The following is a 24,270-nucleotide window of genomic DNA, read 5'->3' on the forward strand; positions in this document are numbered from 1 at the left end:
ACACACAAAAAAACACAAAGAGGGTATAGAGAGAATGTACTTCAACATGATAAAGGCCATACATGACAAGCCCACAACTAACATCATACTCAACAATGAAAAGCTGAAAGCTTTTCCTTTAAGATCAGGAACAAGACAAAGATGCCCACTATCATCACTTTTAAAAACATAGTATTGGAAGTCCTAGCCAGAGCAATTAGGCAAAAAAAGAAATAAAAGGCATCTAAATTGGAAAGGTAGAAGCAAAACTGCCAGTATTTGCAGATGACATGATATGATATTTATAAAACCCTAAATACTCTATCAAAAAACTGTTAGAACTAATAAATGAATTCAGTAAAGTTGCAGGATACAAAATCAATACACAAAAATCTATTACTTTTCTATACACTAATAATGAAATATCAGAAAAAAATTTTTTAAATCCCATTTACAACTGGATCAAAAATAATAAAATACCTAGGAATAAATTTAACCAAGGAAGTGAAAGACCTATATACTGACAACTACAAGATTTAATGAAACTGAAGAAGACACAAACAAATGGAAAGATATTCTGTGTTCGTGGATTGGAAGGATCAATGTTGTTAAAATGTCCATACTACCCAAAGCAATCTACAGATTTGATGTAGATTGAAAAATCTACAATTTTTGTGGAGAAAAAAAGGACTTTATTGATAAATAGATTACAACGAAATAAAAAGAGTGATGGGTTTCTTGGGGAATAAAAGCTCAAGCAGAATCTCAGTCTTTCTCTACCCCACCTCTAGTTCTCAGCTTCTGTCTTCTTATTGGCCATTTTGGACAACAAGACCTTAGTGGGCATGCAAGGCCTTCTCGGGTCCCTAGGGGCCTCTGTCTTCCTATCCTTATCAAAATTCCAATAGGATTTTTCAGAGAAATAGAATAAATAATCCTAAAATTTGTATGGAGCCACAAAAAAACCCAAATAGCCAAAACAATCTTGAGAAAGAACAAAGCTAGAGGCATCACACTCCGTGATTTCAAACTATATTACAAAGCTCTAGTATTCAAAACAATATAGATAAATGGAACAGAATTGAGAGCCCAGAAATAAAACCACACATATATGATCAATTAATTTTTGGCAAATTAACCAAGAATAAACCATGGATAAAGGATAGTCTCTTCAATAACTGATGTTGGGAAAACTGGACAGCCACATGCAAAAGAATGAAACTTGACCACTATCTTACACACAAAAATTAACTCAAAATGGATTAAAGACTTGAATAAGACCAGAAACTATAAAACTCCTGGAAGAAAACATAGGCAGTCAGCAAACTGACATTGGTCTTGACAATGATTTTTTTAATCTGACACCAAAAGCAAAAATAAACATGTGCGACTACATCAAACTAAAAAGCTTCTGCACAGTAGAGGAAACCTTCAACAAAATTAAAAGGCAACCTACTGAATGGAAGAAAATATTTGCAAGTCGTATATCCAACAAGGGATTGATATCCAAAATATATAAGCAACCCATACAACTCAATAGCAGAAAAAAACAAACAATCCAATTAAAAAATGGGCAGAAGATCTGACTAGATATTTTTCTGAAGAAGACATATAGATGGCCAACAAGTACATGAATCGATGCTCAATATCAGTAATCACCAGAGACATGTAATCAAAACCTCAATTACATATCACCTCATGCCTGTCAGAATGCCTATTATCAGAAAGATAAGAAATAAGTTTTGCTGAGAATGTGGAGTAAAGGAAACATTTGTGTACCGTTGGTTGGAATGTAAACTGGTGCAGCCACTATGGAAAACAGTATGGAGATTCCTCAAAAAATTAAAAAAAAACTACTATATGATACAAAAATTCCACTTTTGGGTATTTATCCAAAGAAAACAAAACACTAACTTGAAAAGATATATGCACCCCCATTTTCTTTGCAGCTTTATTTACAATAGCCAAGATATGGGAACAACCTAAGTGTCCATCAGTGGATGAATGGATAAAGCAATTGTGGTATACGTATACTATGGAATATTATTCAGCCATAAAAAAGAATGACACCTTGCAAGTGTTGACAACATGGATGGCCCTTGAGGGCATTATGCTAAATGAAATCAATCGGAGAGAGAAAAACAAATATCATATGATGTCTCTTATGATAGTCTAAAAAAAATTAAGCTCATAGATACAGAGAAGAGATTGGTAGTCGCCAGCAGAAGGGGGTGGTGCATGTGAACCATTTTGTTTCTTTTGTTATAGTTTAAATAAACTGTTAATAAAAAAGAAAAAAAACTATATTTATAGTCACATAGTTTAATCAGTTGTTACTTTTCTGCAATCACTAAGAATTGATACTTGAGGTTCCTTATGAAATGCATTGACCCAATATAGTGGTTATATTCATTTCTGCTGTATGAATTTTGAAAACATTTTTTGGTTGTTTTGCATAGGAAAGTAGCATACAAAGTATATTGGAGGGATAGTTCTAAAAGACCTTATGCTGTTCTCTGAGAAGCTAAATATCAAACTACAAACAGGAAAATTAAATCACTCTCACACAAAATTCTTCAGAGATCAGGTTAGTATGTAAATTACATCTAGTTAAAGGATGAGAGGAAATGCTTTCTAGTTAAATAGAAACAGATTCAAAGAAGATAAGTCTTACTTGAAGAGACTTTTTGTTTTGTTTTGTTTTACAGATTATTTATTTATTTTTTGGTGAGGAAGATTGACCCTGAGCTAACATCTGTTGCCAATTCTCCTCTTTTTTGCTTGAGGAAGATTGTCACTGAGATAACATCATGCCAGTCTTTCTCTATTTTGTATGTGGGACACTGCCACAGCATGGCTTGATGAGTGGTGTGCAGGTCCACGCCTGGGATCTGAACCCACGAACCCCCAGGCCACTAAAGCAGAGTGCACAAACTTAACCACTACGCCACGGGGCCGGCCCCTGTTTTAGAGATTATTTTAAATAACCCATGACTGACATTAATGGTGATAATAATGAACGTAAAATTCAGGCTTACTCAGTGAGATGTTCAGGATTACTGATTAGTAGCAGAAAGTGCCAGAAAGGAACACCGAATCATAACGAGTAGATGTTCCCAAACTTCTGCTCCAATTTCTCCCCCAAGACAGTGAACCTGGCAATGTGGTTAAATAGACTCAGTGTAAAATCAGTTACCATTTTTTCCAAAATGTTAATAGATTATGGTACCAGAACTTATTATTCCTCTCTCCCCACATTCAGTAATGTTCATTCACCCACTGACAAAGTTAGTCAAACAAATCAACACGATTTTGAGAGGAACTAAAGTGGATTTCAATTTACCAATAATCGGATTATTTACCAATATTGTATCGAGAGATGACTTGCTTTATCATGCATTTTAATAGCTGAACTATAATACAGATAATTACACGCCATGGTAATAACATGCAAAAGCAAAAACAAACGAACAAAAGAACACATTTTGTAACTCTTATTTATAAATGAAATAATACCTAAATTACAGATTGTCATAAAAAAGATAATAAAAGAAAAATCTCTATAAAAATAAAACATTTACTCATGTGTCACTAATCCCACCACTGAAATACAGATAAAAATGTTTATAACATAAATTAATTTGAAATAAATTGACCACTCCAGGCTTCAGTCTGTAAACGTACATAAGAGCACTTATTCTACACAAGACAGAAATCTAGAGAAAGCCCAGGGTGTAAATGGTGAGTGTAAATGGGGCAAGATGGGTGCAGTGACTAGCTCATTACTTATTAGTTTGCCACAATGACATGTGAAATTATCAATAATATATGAAAGCAAGGACAACTTTACAAGACTTAATTTTATATAATTTCTGTAAAATTCTCAACTAGTAACAAACTTTTATATAGTAAAATTAGATCCTTATGTACATTATACTCTATATTTAATAGAATTTAAAAAATTGAAAAAGCCAAATAATTTCAAAAGTCCTATGTTTATATTTTATTTCTGATTTTTACTGAAGGATTTCTCCCTTATAGGTCACTATGAAGCAGACACTGTGGAGAGGTAAAAAGAAGCTTTCAAAGAGCTTTTAGTCAAATAGTAGAAAAAAGAAAAAAAAAAACACATGCAAAGGACATCAGAAATGTATCGATAACAGGTCATTTTAATAAAGTACAGCAATTATGAGTGTGTGTTTCTTGTGCCAAAGAATGATAAATCAGAGAGGAATGTGGAATTTATACTAATAAAGTGAGAACCTTGTTAGAAGCACTCAGTATTTTAACCAAAGATGCAAAAGATAAGATTTAAAATAATTTTACATAAACAGTTTGCAGCTTTTTAATTCAGTGTTACATTTGAGCACATGTAATCTTATCTTTTTACATGTAGGGATAACTCTGTTTGTCTGTGTTGTATTAAAAGCACAGAAAACAGAAGCAGGCTGCCTGCCTTCTAACCCTGCCTCTGCCACTTAACATGCGGTGAATTGGGGAAGTTAATCTCTCTTTGCCTCGATTCAGTAGCCATAATAATAGTAACTACTTCATAGGTTTTTTCTGAAGAGTAAATGGCTTTATAGCTGGAAATCAGTTAGAATAAATATCCATAGTAAACATTAAAATAATGGTAGCTATTATAATTTTATGCACAACAATATGTGTAATATAATTATTTACATCTAAGTCAATCTTTGAATTCTTTTTTAACCTTTGTTTTATTGTGAAATATAACACTCAGTAACTTGTAAAAATGTAGACTTTCGTATTAACAAATTATCGCTCAGATTAACCAGATAAAGCAAACATCCCTATAAATCAAGTTAAATATTTCCAGCACCTCAGAAGTCCATATTATAACAGCCTCCTTTGATAGTTTCTATGTTGCATTTTTTTAGTTATGACTGCTTTTTTCATAATACTTCATTATATAGACGTGTGTGCATATTCATAAACAATATAAGTTGATTTTGCCAGTTTAATAAGATTTTGTAACTAGAATTACATGCATGTGTCCTTTTGTGTCTAGCTTCCATTGCTTAATGTTATGATTTGAAGATTATTCTATGTTGTACTCATTTTCATCACTCTATCTATTCTATCATATGAATGTACCACATTTTGTTTATTATTGCTACTTTGATGGACATTTGAGTTGCTGCTATGAACATTTTGTACACGTCTTCTGGTCCACATGTGTGACAGTTTTTTAATATGTATTTTATATATATATTAATATATTTATAATATATTTAACTTATATAAAATATAATATAAAATTTATATATATAAATAAAATAAAATTATATACAGAGATATACATATATTTGGAAATTAAGAAATATACTTCTAAGTAACTGATGGACCAAAACTAAATCATGATGGAAATTAAAAGATATTTTAAATGGAATGATAAGAAAATGAATGTTTCAAGGGTTGCTAAAGCAGTATTTTAAGATTAATGTATGGCACTCAATACCTTAATGTATTAGAAAAGAACTGATACATACATTTATTAGGAAAGAACTCAAAATTAATGTTCAAATTACACATCATCTTCCTAAATTTGCAGCTTGCCTATTTTGTTTGCCTGTTTTTTGCTTATTTATGTTTTGCTTTTTATTTCCTTCCTAGTGATATTCATCAAACTAATCCTAGCTAGAAGAATAGTGCATTTTTTTACCCAGCAAAAGAGAAAACATGTCTAATTTTAGCCATCAGTGCACCTGGTGATAGGAAATGAGAAAGTACCCCTTAAAAGACAGTTGGTTCAGTGGGATAAAAGTTCATTGGCTAAAAAATAAATCTATTGCTAATTAGTTATGGTGTGTCTAATGATTTCTGGGATACTTTTCCTCTGCTACTATCACTCTTAATCTAGAATTTTTTCCATTTTTCCCATACCCATCTCCTTCCAGATCTATCTTTTACCACCAACACATAAAGTCTACCCCCTCCATAAACTGAATTAATATTCATTTGAATAACTATTTACATAAATGCCATTTTATTAAAATGCATCAATTACAGATTTTTTTATATACATAAAACTATTTACTTGGGGTAATTGTAATGAAAGGTGGCATACCTCATCAAATATGACATATCTCATTCTTTTCACCCATTTTTCATTATGAGGTGATAGCAAGAGGATTTCCAAACACTGAGGCACTGTCACCAATATCTGTTAAAAAGAATTAGGGAACCATTGACTTGATTTTTTTAAAAAGCTCAAGTTTTAACTTTTAAACATTAATAAAATATTTTAGATGACACAATATGTTCATATTGACATTTCCATTAAAACAATGATCTCATTTGTGGAAAAATAAAGCAAATATGTGTAACAGATGTACGTTGCTATTGATGCATACAAAAGGAGTTAAGCTCATTTCATTAAGAAATATTGTCCCACCTAGTATATTGAGAATATAAAATCATCACAATTTGAAACCATCACTATTGAAGGAAGCTGCTCCCTCATGTTGAAATTTCAGAAAAGAAAATCATTCTACTTGGTATAGAAAATATAATTATTTGAAAGTTGACCAAATTACTATATAAGAAAAATCATATAATCTGTTCAAATATAAATATGTTTGTCGGGGTAATTGTGGACTTAGTTTATCTTCACATTAAAACCTTGAAGCTCCTCCTGGCATGCCATAATGTGTTATTATTCATTATGTGTACATGTCTGTGATGTACCTGACAATTCAAGGCATCATGACGGTAATCTCTTGTAAAAACTCCACACACCACTAATCCTTCTGGCAGTGCTTTGGTAAATAAATCCCAGACAACTCCCACCACTTGATTAACAAGAGCTTTAAGTTGTAAAAGACATAATCTGCTATTCAGTAATCATTGACAACACTGCAAAATTTGTTTACAGTAGACCAATGTCTGAAACAATTTACATGCAAAAAAGTGGAGTACCAATTTTATATAACTCTTTCTTAGTAAAAGAATTACTTTGCACCAAATGTTTCCTACTGGTTTTAAAGTTTTCAAAGTTTTAAAGTTTTTCTTAATGTGTAATATATCACACAGTGCTTAACGATGTGATACCTAGAAACGATAAACAACAATCTATGCCACATAAATGTGATATATATGTGATATATATATATATATATATATACACACACACAGGTGAAATCAGACAATGATTATTTATTAAAAAATCTAACTGGCTATCCAATGATGGGCACATTTTTTAACTTCACTAAGCCTCAATTTCCTCATCTGTAAAGTGTGAGGCCTGGATCATACAATAGAGGTAATCTCTCTCAACACTAGAATTCTGAATCTCTTCTCTCAGTGTATCTTTAAGGCCTGCAATTAAATATTCTCCTAGGAAAAGTGAGAGGAAGGAATACCACAAATCCCTTCTAGATGAAGAGAAAATTTCTGATTTTGTCAAGATCTTGACTTTATTTTACACAGGTTGCTGTACAAGAAGAAGCCTCTAGCACTTGGAATAATCAGGGGTTATTCCACAGAGCATTTATCCAACCCCAGAGGGGGCAAAACTAAGAGTAGCTGCTCTCCCTCTCCCTCTCTCTCACATGAACTTGTCTATGCTCTAAGCCATGTAATCCTGGTACAGTTATCAAATATTTTCCTTTAGCAAAATTCTCAAAAGTGTCAAATCCTGTCTTTTAATAAGTGCTGGACCTATGAAGTTTTAAGCAATAAAATGAATAAAAAATAATTGTAAATGGTACCACATATTGATCATTGTCTACATCCAGACAGCATATTAGATGCTTTACATACATCATCTCACTTAATGCTTAGAACAATAGTATGAAGTAAGCATTTATCCCCTTTTCGTAGGTGGAGAAACTAAGGTAAGAAATCAGCTCAAGGTCACACAGCACATAAACTCTCAAACCCATGACCGCGAGGCTGGAGCCTGTACACTGTGTGCTTCCCTAGGACTAACGACACAAACTACAATTGAGGAAAATACTGTAAGATATATAGTGTCAGATGGACGCAATACCTTTGTTGGAGCAACATATACAACCACTCCCTCATTGCCCTCTCTCAGAATTTTCTCCATGCAGTAGTAAGACGCATAGGTTTTCCCTGATGAGGTGGGAGCAACAATCACAGCAGATTCATTTTTATCTACAACATCAAGAAGTTCTCTCTAGATTAAAAAAAAAAAAATCACATTTCATTTTGAAAATATATATGTACTGTCAAATTTTAATTTAATGTCAACTATTTCTAAGTTGTGGAATTAGTATCCACAGTTCCTTCCGAGACATACTAGTATTCAAGATGGCAGTAACTTAAGGGAACCACCATTTTCTGTTATTTGGAAATAACTCAACCATACCTCAACTCTCCTACAAAACTCCTCACCTAAACTTGGGTAAAAATATCCTAATAAAACAGATATCATTGCAAGGGGCCTGCCCAGGATACCATGCAGCCTGGCTTTCTGCATTCTTTTTAGCTTGAGTTAGCGAACCTCAGGCTGAACTCAGAATTACCAAAATATGCTTTTCTTTATAATTCTGATTTTTTCTGTTCATAAATTAAGTGTCAGCAAATGAATAAGGTAGAAAGGGACAGATTTTCCAAAAAAATATACATATAATAGACGATATGTTTATGATATATCATGATACATTATGAATGAATCTGCTATTTAACATTTGGACAATCTGAAAGCACCACTGCTTTTAAAAAAACAGTAAACTCTTGCCAAATATGTATCATTAAACATCAGGCACTATATCTGAGACATGAAATTAAGTGGATGTATATGATAATTACATAGTGTAATGGTTAAGAGCAGTCAAACTAGGGTTAGAGTGCCTAGTTTTAATCCAGACACTACGATTTAATAGAACCAATATTTTTTCATTTCAACTGACTCTTTGCTGTGTTCTTTTATCTCTTAGGTCAAGAAATGATTTATTTTCACTGTCATTATATTGCATTCTATAATGATTTACATTTCCAAAATTTGTTGCCCGCAATGAGATCTGAACCAACTGTTTCCATCAACTGTCTTCACTTTTCCAGGCTGCAGATGTTTTTAATAAATACCTGCCATGTGTCTGGTATAAAATGATGCACCCTGGGATCTGGATCACTTCTTTCTTCTTGAAATAAGTAAGGTCCCATGTATGTTAACTGAAACCGAGCTGCTCCCATCTGAACTGAATATTTAGAAATATCCTTCTCAGTACCTGATTTCTCCACCTAAAATGAGCATTACGTATTAGACTTTCATACTATTTTACAATTTTGACTCTGGGCAAGAAAATTATTATCAATCATATTGTAGTTCGTTTTGCTTCAATAAGATTATTATTTCATGTTTCTTTCAATATCTTACAAGTCTTAAATTGTATAACCCAATTTCAGAGTAAACAAAGGAGAGTAATATTTCATTCTAGCTGTCAATTCTGATACATGGGAAATAGATACTATATATTTACCATGATTTTTTTGAAGGCTATTTTATGTGGCAGTACCACGTTCCATAAGAATATAAGTAAAATGCAATATGAAATTAATCTTTTAATTACAAATCAATGTAACCTTCGATAATTGTTAAATATGAACAACTCACACACACACAATAAAAATTGTGTTTCCATTAAGGAAATCTTCCCAATCTTAAAAGGAAATCTTTGGTAAAGGAAATATTCTTATTAGGATATATATAATTAGTACATATTATCTTACAAATTATTTTACTCAAAGAATTCTACTCAGTGGGTAAACAACTCTTATCACTAAGGAACCCAACATCAAAAGAAATTCATGTATTTCACATAGCCTCTATTCTTCAAGTTCTGATAACACTTGATTATGATAATATTAGCAAAGCATGGGAAACATAAATTTATATGTTGAGGTGTTCTGGTTGAGAATCAACCACAAAACATGTTTTGAAACATTGATGGCTTGAAGCAGGAAAAACTCCATTTAAAAATTGCCATTTTCTATTAATTTCTAAAAATTTTCTGTTTATTTCTTGTTTAAGAAAAAAAGAAAAAATTGTAATGGTAGTTTTGGTCAAGGAATAATAAAGCAAATATCCTATTTCAAATCTGGAGCAGTTGGAAACAGTGGGGAGCTAGATTTCTGTCCATCATCATCATCAAGTTTTTTGTTTTGTTTTGGTTTTTTAAGAGAGAGAGAATTGTTTTTCTAGAGCTGGTGAGTTTGTTTTAGGAAAACTGTTTTCTTCCAGTTTCTCAGGTCTCTCACAGGAGTGGGGAAACATAGGTCTCCTTCTGTGGGAAATAAAATATATACTCTTGCAATATGAAATAGGGATAGAACAACGAAAGAAAGGGGTCTCTAGTGCATACTATGGTTGGATTTGAACTAAGAACTCAACGCACATTCTGCATTAACATATTTTTCTGCAGTGTAATTCATTTCTATAGCCACAAGGCTTCAAAAGCCTTGTTAAATATGCCGATTGAACTTTGGATATGGCACTTGAGTAATCAAGATACAGGGCTATTTCTACGCGGGATGGGGAAAACAAAAGCCATCTGGGAAAGCTGGCCTCAAGATCTCCAGAGAAATCCTACAGATTGTCAAAGAGTGGCCCAAAGTCATCCTGAGAATATGGGAGCAAGACGCAGCTAGGAAGGATTTATGGATCCTGTTAGCACTCTTCAGGAATGGGCAAACTAGCAAAAGGCTGGATCTCTGTGGTGGGTCAGTATGAAGACTCACAAACGTTATAGAGCCCTTAAAGGAAGCACTTGTTCAGGAGGAAGTGGAAGGCTAGCTAGGCCTCCTCTTTCTCGCCAGTCATCTGAGTTGATGTCCTCTCCATGTATCCCTTCCATTCCTCCACTAACAGAAAGCATCTCTACTTTAACAAAACTAAGCAATAGCATGGGTAGAGCTGCCCTGTTTCTAAGTGTACTGTCTTTATGGTGCTCAAGTCAGTACTTGGAAAGATATTTTGACTTAAAAAATATTTTCTCTTCAAACAGATTCTTTTGAAGTAACAGCTGAAGACAATTAAATAGGAAGTTTAAAGGAGTTAGTATATGTAAGAATATTCAATAGAAATAATCATAAGTAAAACTTTCCTAGAAAAAAACAAAATTAAGTTGATCCATTTCTCTGAGGATAAATTTTAATTCTTTCCAGAAGTCTTCAGAAATCTTCCAGATAAACAGACACAATTTACTGACAGCAATCACATCTGCAGGAGAATTCTTCCCTTCACCCTTCACTTCTTTCTTTATTCCTTCCTTCCTTCTATTTGTTGAACAGATATTTTAAACTTACTGCATAAGAGGCATAGCAGAAACAGAGAGAAAGGCCCTGCTTCTATGGGAATTACACTCTAATTTTGAGAAACAAACAGAAACAAATGAACAAAACAAACAAAGAAGTTCAGATAGTGACATGCTGTTAAGAAAGAGAAATAAGGAAATTTTTTGGTGACTTCATGGGTGGTGAGAGGAGTGGAGGAAATGCTATTTGAGATTAGATGGTCTCAAGGCAGCCATAAATGTTTCTTTGATAAGATGATGTTTCATCTAAAACCTTAACAACCAAAGGAGTAAGCCATGTTAAGATCTGAGGGAATAAACGTTCATATGGAAGAAATAGCTGATGCAATACTCTGAGACAAAAAGGAACCCTGTTCACTCAACAAACAGAACGGTTGGAAATCGGAACAGAGAGGTGACCAGGGACGAGTTATGTAGGGCCCTGTGGGCTTTGGTAAGAGTTTATTCTAAGATAGAGAGCTCCTGTGTTTTAGTCCATTTGGGCTGCTACAACAAAAATACCATAAACTAGGTGGTTTACAAACAATAAACATTTATTTCTCACAGTTTTGAAGGCTGAGAAGCCCAAGATCATGGCACCCAAAGATTTGGTGTCTAGTGAGAGCTTCCTCCTAGATGGCCATCTTCTTACTGTAATCTCACATGGTGAAAGGATGAGCTAGCTCTCTGGGGTATCTTTCATAAGGGCACTAATCTCATTCATGAGGGTTCCACCCTCATGACCTAATCACCTTCCAAAGGCCCCATCTCCAAAGACCATCACTCTGGGGCTTAGAATTTTAACATATAAATTTTGGAGGGTCCCAGACATTCAGACCACAGTACCCTTGGTACAAATGAAACATTTATTCTAAGTAAATACATGTCTATAAAAAATATTAGATCAGTGTCTATACATGGCTAATCATTTACTTAATCTAATATACATTAATCCTGAATACATTCCATAAAATACTTCACACACACACAGCCTCATATATATGAATATCGTGTAATATTTTCTATACCATCTACCTGAGGACATACTGAGTGTGCCAAGTTGTCAAATCCAATATATCTTAGATATCTGGCTAATTTTCGTCGATGTGTATTTTGTAAGAGTTCTGAATATTTTTCATGGATTCTGTGAATCCTTTTCATCAAGTTAATTATTATGCTTATATCTCTGGATTCTGCTTCTGTTGAAATAAAACATTGACGTTCATAACTTAAGATAGGCAAGATGTTGAAACCCCAAAAGCTGACAGTTTTATTGCAGGATTAAAAAAAGCGTTTTTATATGAATCACTCACAATAATTGAGGAACTCATAATGACCAGTACTGTATAGCAGTGAAGAGTGTGGACTCTTGAGTGAGAGTAGAGTTGCCAGCTTAGCAAATAAAAATACAGGAGACCTAGTTTGGGATATATATTGCATGGCACATACTTATACTAAAAAATTTCAGTTTTTATCTGAAATTCAAATTTAACTTGCCTGTGCTTGACTTAGGAACTTGGAAAGTTACATCTCTAAGCCTCATTTTCTTTACAGCTATAATGGGGATAATAATAATAGATCTCATCTCATATGGTTATTATAAAGATTAAACAAAATAATCCATATATAAAATGATATAATAATGGTAGCTGTTATTATTTAATCATAAGGATTAATATGGAGGATGGGCTGAATCGACTTTTTTAAAAAAATGATGGCCATTCCATATTTACTCTTTTAATATTTGCTTTCCTGTGACCACAATTAAGAACTAAATATCTTTCATCTTCCCTTCAATCAGAAATGTTTACTCTCTTGCCCTCATCCGCAACACTATTGTGCTCCAATTTACTAATTATTTAATTTGTGTATTGGAGTAAGAGTGTTATATTAAAATCCTTGCTCTGTCGATGAAATTTGGCCACATAATTTCTTCTCCTGGAGCCTCAATTTCTTACGTGTAATATCCACACAACATATATATACAGTCATTTCTCGGTATCCTAGGGGGATTGGTTCCAGGACTCCTGCAGATACCAAAATCCCCGGATACTCAAGTTCCTTACATAAAATGGTGTAGTATTTGCATATAATCTACACACATCCTCCCTTATACTTTAAATCATCTCTAGATTACTTATAATACCTAATACTGTGTAATAGTTGTTATACTGTATTGTTTACGGAATAATGAGAAGACAAAAATCTGTACACGTTCAGTACAGAGACAACCATCATAGGCCTTTTGAACTTCGGTTGGTTGAATCCATGGACGTGGAACCCAGGGATACGGAGGACCAGCTGTACATTGTTTTGGTTGTGGATATCGCACTATGTTACAGTTAGTTCAGAATATGCCAGAGTCCCTTGAGAGACTGATCCTTAATCTCCTTCAGAGTAAGGCCCATGCTCTTCTGTTTGGAAGCCCCATGGGCACCTAAAAGGTACTCAGCTCATGGTTGACCTTGAAGAACTGTTTGCTGCATTGAATTTCAAATGGAATCTATCCACCAATACCTATCACATATACAAATAATCATGACATTATTACGGATCAAAAGAAATCTTCTTATTCTTTACACATCAAATAGAGTTCCCAAAGTCAGCACAGGATAGAAGATTTGGAATCTGTACCTAATACCAATTCTTTTGCTCTGTTCTAACTGATTTTTTAATCTTAAAAAAATTTCTGAAATGAATATATTTATATACCTGTTTTTAAACAGTTTTCCACCCATAATTTGAAACAGGCATCCATTCCTGCCATTTCTGCAGTAAATTTTACAGATTTAACATAGCATATTTGAAGAAAGTTGTCTAGTCTTTTTATTCCAGATTTAGGATTTTCTTTAATTTCCTTTTCAATATGCAGGGACAAGTTATTCCATCGTTCTTCCTCTCTTTTCTCTAGCTTCGCTAGCTGTCTCTTTTGATTTTCTTCAATAAATTTTTCTGCATTTGTCTTCTAAAAAACAAAAAAAAAATAGAAAAAAACTCAAGTAAACAACAAAAGCAAATGTTTCCAGGATAATACGTTTGATATTTTTGAAAGAAATATTTAATATCTCAGACCATTAGTTTACCATTCAGGACATTAAAATAGCACACCAAATAAGACTTTTGAGGTCTCAAATAATTAAATCCAAACCTCTATTTTTTACACAAGCATGATAATTCACCATTCCCTTTCTCTGTCTCCTCAACTATTATTTCCTTAATCCCTTATGCTGAAAAACCAGTGTTCTGGCATTTTAAGTCTGTGAGGTTGGGTCTAAGAAAGACCATTTTAAACCAATATTCAACTGAGATATGTATCATTTATAAGCTTAGACCAGCTGTAGTATAATCACAAAAACTGCCCTGGAGTGTAACATACTGCACTTCACAGAAAAACAAATACAAATTTTGTCCAGGGATTCCCAGAAGAAATCTAATAGGTTTGAATGGGGTACAATGAAAACAGTTATAAAGACTGGCAAAATCAGGCCTAATATTGCAATATCTGGACTATTGTATGCAATAGAGAATGCTGCCATGGCCAACCATTGTGACAACATTTTTCGTCCTGATCTCAGGGCATGTTCTTATTTAGCTCTCCCCCATCCTCTACCTCCTCAATGTGGGAAAAATGGACCATCGCAAGAACTCCTGAGTACCGATTAAGTGATGTTAGCTCCTTAGTGGAATAGCATGTCCCAAGCAGAGGTAAAAAGATGTCCCTGGAGTGTGTGGTCTACATGATAACATGTAGGTAACATGAGAGCATCCAGAAAAATGAACTCCCTTAAGCACAAAATAGAGAATGGAGACTAAGAAAATGTTTTCAATATATATGACAAGGAATATTATTTTTAAATATACATAGCTCTTGGGGCCGGCCCAGTGGCACAAGTGGTTAAGTGCGCACACTCTGCTGCTGCGGCCCAGGGTTCGCCTGCTCGGATCCCGGGTGCACACCCACACACAGCTTGGCAAGCCATGCTGTGGCGGAGTCCCATAAAAAGTGGAGGAAGATGGGCACGGATGGTAGGCGAAAAAAGAGGAGGATTGGCAGATGTTAGCACAGGGCCGATCTTCCTCACAAAAAAAAATTAAATAAATAAATAAATATACATAGCTCTTAGCCATCAATAAGCAAAAGGAAAATACTACAGCAATAGAAGATAAAGGACATAAAAGAGAAACTTATAAAGGAAGAAACACAAATAGACTCTAAATTTTGAAAAGATACTCATATCAGTGGTGTTTAAAGAAATTGAGATTAAAACCCCTTGTTGAGAGGAATTCCGAAAAATAAAAAAATAAGTAAAAAAGACATTCTCATATGCTGATGATGGTAATCATTATAGCTAAATAGTTAAAAGGGCAGCAGGTTCCAGAGTCCAGCCTGGCTCGGCCACTCACTATGTGCTGAGCACAGTGTTTTTCACATAAGAGTTCAATAATCAATAATATTTTAATACTGTTATTATGTGTATTAACTTTATAATAAGAGCGAAAATTAGTATAGCCCTCTTAAATGAGAACGTATTGGTCCATATCAAAAGCCCTAAAATTTTTCAGTCTTTAACCCAGCAATTACTTCTTTAAGTAATTAGAAAAGGGTAGAAAGATTCAGATAAAATTATGTTTATCATAGCACAGGTTATAATAGTAAAATAATGGAAACATAAAAAACAATAAAAATAGAAAAATATATTATAAAATGCAAACATTAAAAGGAAAAATTTATTCCTAGTTCATTGAAATAGAACGTTCTCCAAAATACATTGTTTAAAGGGGAAAAATAATAAAACCATATGTAAATTTTTAAATTGTTTGTGTGCATGTTTGTAAATATGTATAGGTTGAAATATTCACCAGAAAGTTAATATAAGTAACTTTTTGGAGGGGCAAAATTGTAGTGATCTTTCAGTTTTTTATACTTTTCTAGATAACAATTTACTGGATGTGTTTGAACTTTATAATCTTTTTTTAAAAGTTATTTAAAATTTGGGAAACCATATACTATTATGGAATAATGACACAGAAAAATGTCCATTATATATTGATAGATGGGATATAGGTTAAAAATATATTTTGTAAAAATATATGACTTTTACAAAAAAAAACACTATATGGATAAAAAAGGAAGTTTGTATGTCAAAATGTTAATAGTGATTATCTGCCAGATGTGAGAGTATAGACTTTTTTCCTCTTTTTTTATACCAATTTTTCTATACTTCAAAAGGAGATAATTAAACAAATAATAGCACAGCCATATTATAGAAGATTATACAGCCATCAAATTGTGTTTCAAAAGATTCTTAACAGTATGAAAGGAAGAATGACCACAAGGAAATGCACCAAAATGTTAACAGTGCTTAATTCTGTGTGAAGGTCCTGCTAGGATTTTGTTTTCTTCATTACATTTTTCTTTATTTTACAAATATTCTAAAAGGAGAATAAATTGTTTTATCTTTTGTAATTTGTGGTTAATATTTAGAATATACTTGAGTTGACAGTTATTAATTTTTTTTAAAAGGAGTTTTGTCTTCTTTAATAACAGATGAGATTACCCATGTGTACAATGCTGGATATTGTTAATGAGGATCTCACATGGATAGCAGAATGTTAGGATCCCCACATGCCTGAGCCCTGCTAGATCAAGAATGTATCTGGTGTTTTCTTTTCTTTTGCCCAGAAGAATTCTCTAGAGGTGGCAGAGCTCTTTCTCTTATAATCCTTACTGATCTGTTACTTTCTAACAAAGATTTTCCAAAGACGTGATAAAAATGATGTAATTTCTGTATTTCTCGTCTTCCTTTGGCATCTTTGGATTTAGCTGTAGGAAATAAATTATTAAAATATGTTGACAATGCTATTTATAAATTAGAATTCCATTCAGAGGGATTCATGAGAAAGGCTTTGACAAATTCCCTTAGAAATTCACATTAATCTAATTATAGACATGTTAGAGATTGAGATATAGAAATTCAAATTATTTGAGCCATATTTAAATATCATGGAGGGATCTAAATCAATATCTGCTATTTTTATATTTGCTTTCTTGCAATCTTCTAGGCATTATGGATATATCCCATAGAACAAGTCAATGGTGAGCTTACACCTTTCTTTTCTTCCACTGCATCAAAACCACAAGAGAAAACACCAGCTCTTTGGCATTGTTGATGGCCCTGGGCACAGGGTCAAGAACAAAGCACAGGAACACTCCAAAAAAGCATCTGACTTGAAAATAGAGTCTCTGAAAACTACCCCCAAATTAGGTCAAAAACATTTGGCTAAAACAATCAAATTCCACATAATAGCACAGAATGGACTCTGTAAGCGAGACATTACCAATTTGCAGACTATTCTTAGTCTGAAGCAGTACTGCACACAACTGAAAGGAGTGTTTTCTTTCCCCACACTGCTGCCAAAGCAATCCTTTTAAAATATAAACCTGAGTTTGTCACACACATGGTTTAAACATTTCAGTGGCTTCCTGTTTCTCTTTTGTTATTCAAAATCCTCACTAGAGCCTACAGGGGCCTGCGTGATGATGCTGCATCATCTCACATCACTGTCTATACTCCAGGCTCTCTGCTCACTTCCTGTCATGATGTTGTCCTACTAGTCCCCACCAGTACCACACACCCAACTAACCACCTTCATCTTTCAGATTTGGCTTGAAAATTCCCCAATCCCTCTAGCAGACTCTGTTCACACCCTTTGTTCGTGATTGTAGTATTCATCATGATTTTAAATAAGTATCTCTGTGATGATTTGTTTACTATCTGCTTTCCCTGCTAGACTGTGAGCACTACAAGAGCAGGAACATCTCTTTCATGTTCCCTGCCGTATTCTTGGAACCCAGCACAAAGCTGGCCGCATAGTGGGTCTCAATTCACAGGATAGACGCTGCCTGAGTGTGTCAGAGATCTGCAACACCAATCTGGCTGCCATTTCCCAAGCTAAAAAAAATCATATTTGTGTGCCACTGATTTTTAATTTTTCCTATGCTGATTTTCCTGGACCAATTTGAAATCCAAGGAGATAGCAAGATTACAAGCTACTTTGGCCCATAATATCTCACTGCCAAAATAATTGATAGATTATTCCAATATTTAAGACCTCCTAAACAATATTTTAGAGCAGGTAATTAATGTAATTACCAGTTTGGGCAAACAATGACAATATAATGTGGTTAATGAAGGCATTGGATCTTGTAAGATAATACAAAGAAATTTTTAACCAAGAAGAACAAAAACTAAAAGAACTTTAATAATACATGTAAAGTAACTTGTTGTAGTAACCTGAGAAAAATAAAATGCTGAAGAACGTGTCTGGACAAAACAGCTTTTCCCCCCAATAGATCAATTGGAATCTCGCTTTTCATAATATAGAAATTAGCTTCTTCCCAGTCTTGCTGTGGAAGGTGTTGGAAATTTGTACAGTGGCAGAGAGAGAGAAGGAGGAGACTATAAATTAGACTTTATTAATCTCGGATGAGTCATTGTTTTCTTATACATATGATGCAATTATTTAATAAATAAGAATGTTGAAATGTTTACCAGATATTAGTTATATTTACCATCACTGTTGCACGGAGTCCTTTCAAAATCATCACTGAGAGGTCTAGAAGAATGCCAGTGTGTGAGTTCATCAAATTCTCTCTTTTTAGGAAGAGATAGAACAGCTGGGTCATCACTGAGAAAAAAACAAAAGGCATGCATTATAATACACTTCTAATTTTTGTTTTTAGTTTCTACTGTAAACCATGAACTTACTTAAAGGGTCTCTTTCTTTAATTTTATAATTATAAATGAGCAAAATACATTTTTTACAAACAATGTATCTCTTGAAGAAATAGTCCAGAAGCAGGCAAGAATATCTATAGAATTGTCATCTCGATAGTGATTTTTTAAAAGTACATGTTAAGAATTTCTTTTTATGTGGGATTGAATTAGGTACCAAATAATAACCAAGTGTATATAGCCTCACCTACTATAAAAGATGGTATTTCTGAAGTTGAAAGACTCTTCTGGATTATTTTAGCTTGTTTCTTTGTGCGTATGTGTGTGCACTTGTGAAATATTTCAAGGATAAAGAAAAGATTAGAAAATAAATGACACTTATGAACCTACTATTCATTTATCTCAAGATATTCATTGAGTGCCTGCTACTCATCAAGTACCTGTGCCAGGTACTCATCAAGATGCTGAGAATATGTCAATGAACAAACAGACTTAAAAAACTGTCTTTGTGGAGTTTATATACTAATAGAGAGTTACAGACAACAAAGAAATATAAAAGTAAAATAAATACTATGCCAGATGGTGAAAAGCATGGTGAAGAAAAATAAAGCAGGAGGAGAGGGCAGCAAGTTCCAGCATGAGGAGAAGGTGTGATTTTAAGTAGGAGGGTAAGGAAGGGTTTTGCCGGAAAGCTACTTGAACAATGGGTTAAAGGTTGTCTGAGTCAGAACATTTTGAGCAAATAAAACAGTAGGCAGAAAGGCTGTGAGGTGGGACAGTGGCTGTTGTGTTCAAGAAACACAATGGTCAAGACATGGAAGCAAACTAAGTGTCCATTGACAAATATATGGATAAAAAAATGTGGTGTATATATACATGCAATGAAATAACTTTCAGCTATTAAAAAGAAGGAAATCCCGCCATTTGTGACAACATGGATGGAACTTGAGGGCATTGTGCTAAGTGAAATAAGTCAGACAGAGACAGACAAATACCATATGATCTCACTTATACGTGGAATCTAAAAAAAACAAAAATCAAGCTCATAGAAACAGAGAGTAGAATGGTGGTTGTCAGGGGCTGAGGAGTGGGGGAAATGGGAGGATATTAGTCAAAGAATACAAATTTCCAGTTATAAGATGAATAAGTTCTGGGGATGTAATGTACAGCATGGTGACTATAGTTAACAATACCATTATTATGTACTTGAAGGATGTTAAGGGAGTAGGTCTTAAATATTCTCATCACAAACAAAAAAGGGTAATTATGTGAAGTGATGGATCTGTTAACTAATCTTATTGTGGTGGTCATTTTGCAATGTAGATGTGTATTATATCATCACGTTGTAGACTTTAAACTTACACAATGTTATATGTCAATCACATCACAATAAGGCTGAAAAAAAAAGAACAGAAAGCAGGCCGGCATGCACAGAGCAAGAGAGCAAGAGAACTTGGGAGAAATAAGTGGGGAATAAGGTCAAAGAGGTAAGGCAGAGTTGGTTAGAGGCCAGAGAGCAGTAGAGCCCTGTAGTCCTTTTAACCTGAGCGAATTGAAACTCCTTGGGAGGTTTTGAGCAGAGGAGAGAAGTAACCTGGTTTTTCCCCCCATAGCACCACTCTGGCTACTGTGTTGAGATGTAGTGAAGGAGGCAAAGGCAGAAGTAGGAGACCAGTTAGGGGTCTACTACAATAATCAAGAGACGCTGGTAGAGTGTACAGGAGATGCAGGGCAGGCAGAAGCAAGAAAAGGAAATACTCTACCTGCATTTTGGAGGAGGGGAAATAAGTTGGGCTGACAGTCTGAATGTGGTATGAGAAAGAAAAAGAGAAGTCAAGGTTGATTCCAAGAATTCCCGCCTGAGAAAGGGAAAGAAAAGAGACGGAGACAGGGAACACCGAGGGAAGATCAGCTTCCTGCAAGAAGATCAGGAGTTTGGCATTTACGTGTTGAGTGTGATATGTCTATAAGACATCCAATTATAATCAGGAGTTCAAAGGACTGTCTCAAGATACAATTTTGGGAATTTACAGCAAAAAAAAAAAAAAGCTGGAGATAAGAATTCAAGACTTTCTAGCAAAAAGTTAATATTTAAAGTCATGACACTGGATGACCAAGGGAATGGCCACTCACTTTTTTAAATGTTAGTGGTTTTCCAGGTTTTCTTCAGATCTTATTTCTTTTATTTATTTATTTATTTTATTTATTTTGTATGTGTGTGTGAGGAGATCAGCCCTGTGCTAACTAACATCTGCCAATCCTCCTCTTTTTTTGCTGAGGAAGACTGGCCCTGGGCTAACATCCGTGCCCATCTTCCTCCACTTTATATGGGATGCCGCCACAGCATGGCTTGCCAAGCGGTGCATCAGTGCGCCCCCAGGATCTGAACCGGCGAACCCTGGGCCGCCGCAGCGGAGCACACGCACTTAACCTCTTGTGCCACCAGGTCGGCCCCAGATCTTATTTATTTTAAAGAAATAAAGCATTGCAGATATATTTTAAGCCTCCTAGATACTGCTCAGAAATGCCATTCTTCTCTCTTCTAAAAACTAACTGCCACTTTGTATTTATCAATGGTATATATCACGTTTGTATACCATTACTAAATAGACTGCATCTAAGTGACAACATGACAACTACATCATTCTCTAACTTGCTTTGTTGCATTAACAACATGATTTTGAGATTCATATATGTTGATGTGTGCATTCATGCAATTTTTTATTTTTACTAGGGAGTATTCCATTGTATTAATAGCCTACAATTCCTTCTCCTACTGATTGATATTTAGTTTACTTCTATACAAACAGTACTGCTGTGATCATTAATGCAATTTATTCTTACTCAAATATAGCATAGCTTCCATAGTTAAATTTCAGGTTGTAGAGAATGCACATCTTGAACTTCACTAGGTTTTATCAATTTCTATTCCCACTGGCAATGTTTAAATGATGTTTCCACGGCCTCACTAGTTGCTTCCATTGCCACACATCTTCGGCATCACCTAGTATTGTAAATGTTACCAAAATAAAGGGTGTTGAATAACAGTTAATTGTAGCTTTAATCTTCATTTCCTTGATTAACGGTGAAGTTGAACATATTTTCATAGTTTTATTGGCTACTACCACACTTACTTTTTGACTAATTAACTGCTCCTATTCTTTTCCTCTTTTCTACTGTCTGATTCATCATTTTCTTATGAATCACGGGAATTCTTTACACTAAATCCTTTATATTAATCCTATGCTGGTTATATACGTTTTAAATATCTTCTCCAAATTTTTGTATTACAATATTTAATTTTAATATTGTCAGATGTACTCTTTTTTTCTTAATGACTTGAGTTTTACATAGTATTTAAATGCTCTTGTATCTCTACCCTGAGACTGTAAAGCTATTTTCTTCTGCAAGTGTAACTGTTATCTTTCACATTTAGATTTCTGTCCAGTTGGAATTTATATTGTTGTATAGCATCATGTAGAAATACTTTCATTTTTTTAAAAAAAAATACATATTTTGAAAACATATAACATTTGCCAAATAATTTGTTATTTTCACAGTGATTTGTTTTGTCATGTCTGCCATGGCAGACTGTCTGTCAATTGGTAGGATCACTTTTGCTTTCAAGTGCTCCAGTCTCCTTGTGAGACCACCCAAGTCCACGTTCTCTCCACTATACACATTCCAGCCTTCCTTATCTCCTCACCATTAACTGCCTAAAAGACCCATCCTTAGAATGATGGTTAATATTTGGACTACCTAAACCACCTCAGAACTAGTTCCATCAGGCCAGACATTTCTGTTTATCTCATTCTTTACTCAAAGTTTACACTTATAAGGTCACCACCATCATTACCAGACTCTAATCTTCATATGAATCTAATTCTTTAACTCCATTGTAAACCCTTTCACGGTATCTTCTGGAACTTAGAGACTGTCATCAGCAGTTCCTTATATCCATAAACTCTTCTTTGAATGCTCCCTTCACCCAACTTTCTCTACTAAAGCCTGACTCTTCCTTGAGGACTTTTTCTGTTTCCTTTGTTTCCTCTTCAAGTTTGCTAATTTTTTTTTTTCAATTACTCCCTTACTATTGGGACTGGAGGTAATTTAATACCCTCCTTTCTCCTCTTTGCTGCTTCAGGACCTCTGTTACCCTTTCTACTCCATTGAAATATATGACTCTGACATAAGATTGATAGGTTTAGCAAATAAAAATGTAGGAAACAGACAAACTTGAATTTCAGATAAACAATACATATTAGTATAAATAGTCTTCATGCAGCCTTACTCCATCCAGTGTCATCCCCAACAATCCTTCCTTGTTGAGAAAATTATCCTCTTTGTTACTCCGTTTCTTTCACTGAAGATGTCAACCTAGCTTACTGTCTTTCTCCTTACTATTTCTTCTCTCATCATCCTTGATGATTTCATGATCCACATAGATGGATGGATGATCTCACATCTGTAATTTAATTTCTATTTCTTGGCCACCACCACACCTCAGCCACTCACTACTTTAATTAAACCCTTAACTTCATCATACTTATTACTGAGAAAAAGGCAATTGAAATGTTTAAAGAAGATAAATAAATGTTTTTTAAATCATAATAATCAATCATGTCTAAATAAAGTAAAATTCACTAAAATTTATCTTCCAATGTGAAATTTTAATCATATAAGTAAAATATATACAACAAATCTGTCTCACTATACTCGGCTTTATATTTGTATAGAAATATAGATATCACAAACAAGCAAAGATTTTTTTACAAATTACCTGCTTAGAAAATGTAGTTTTGACATAATATCTCCAGCATAATCTTCTATAATCTCAGCTTTCAGAGGAATGAGTCCTGATTTATGAATTTCTTGATTTGATCCTGGTAGTATTTAGAAATACAATTAATATTTGAACACCTAACTCTAATAATAATTTACCAATGTGATGCCAGTGTTTCTGGAACAGCAAAGGTAAACATTTTCACCATTTATTGCAAAATAAATAATACTTCAATAGAATTGTTGCAATTCAGGATGTTTACATTAAATCTATATTCCACATATTGTCACAAATGTAAATATATTGAGTGAACTGAAGTAGACTTCTATTTCAGCTGATGTTGAATGCACTTGAGAAATAGAGTCAAGAAATCACTGTGCAATCCAGAAAAGACAAGTATTTGTTCTGACCCACAGTAAGAAATATGTCTATTTCTCCATAGACTAAAGAAAATAAGTTATAAAGCTTATAAAATTTTCAAAATTTAATC

At 33.9% G+C, this 24,270-nt stretch overlaps 1 protein-coding gene across 1 annotated transcript in view; it reads right to left on the minus strand.

Moving 5' to 3' along the window:
• The window catches only part of LOC131411195 (probable ATP-dependent RNA helicase DDX60), an 81,480-nt gene that overhangs the window by 41,632 nt on the left and 15,578 nt on the right, over positions 1-24,270 (minus strand). Inside the window, 11 exon segments of the mRNA XM_058549823.1 lie at positions 3,018-3,043; positions 3,045-3,134; positions 6,071-6,166; positions 6,691-6,809; positions 7,987-8,143; positions 9,055-9,210; positions 12,297-12,460; positions 13,974-14,228; positions 16,921-17,085; positions 18,835-18,950; positions 23,778-23,880. Of these exon segments, the coding sequence (XP_058405806.1) occupies positions 3,018-3,043; positions 3,045-3,134; positions 6,071-6,166; positions 6,691-6,809; positions 7,987-8,143; positions 9,055-9,210; positions 12,297-12,460; positions 13,974-14,228; positions 16,921-17,085; positions 18,835-18,950; positions 23,778-23,880 (1,447 nt within the window).

This window comes from Diceros bicornis, chromosome 11 (assembly GCF_020826845.1).
Source record: "Diceros bicornis minor isolate mBicDic1 chromosome 11, mDicBic1.mat.cur, whole genome shotgun sequence".
Lineage (NCBI taxonomy): Eukaryota > Metazoa > Chordata > Mammalia > Perissodactyla > Rhinocerotidae > Diceros > Diceros bicornis.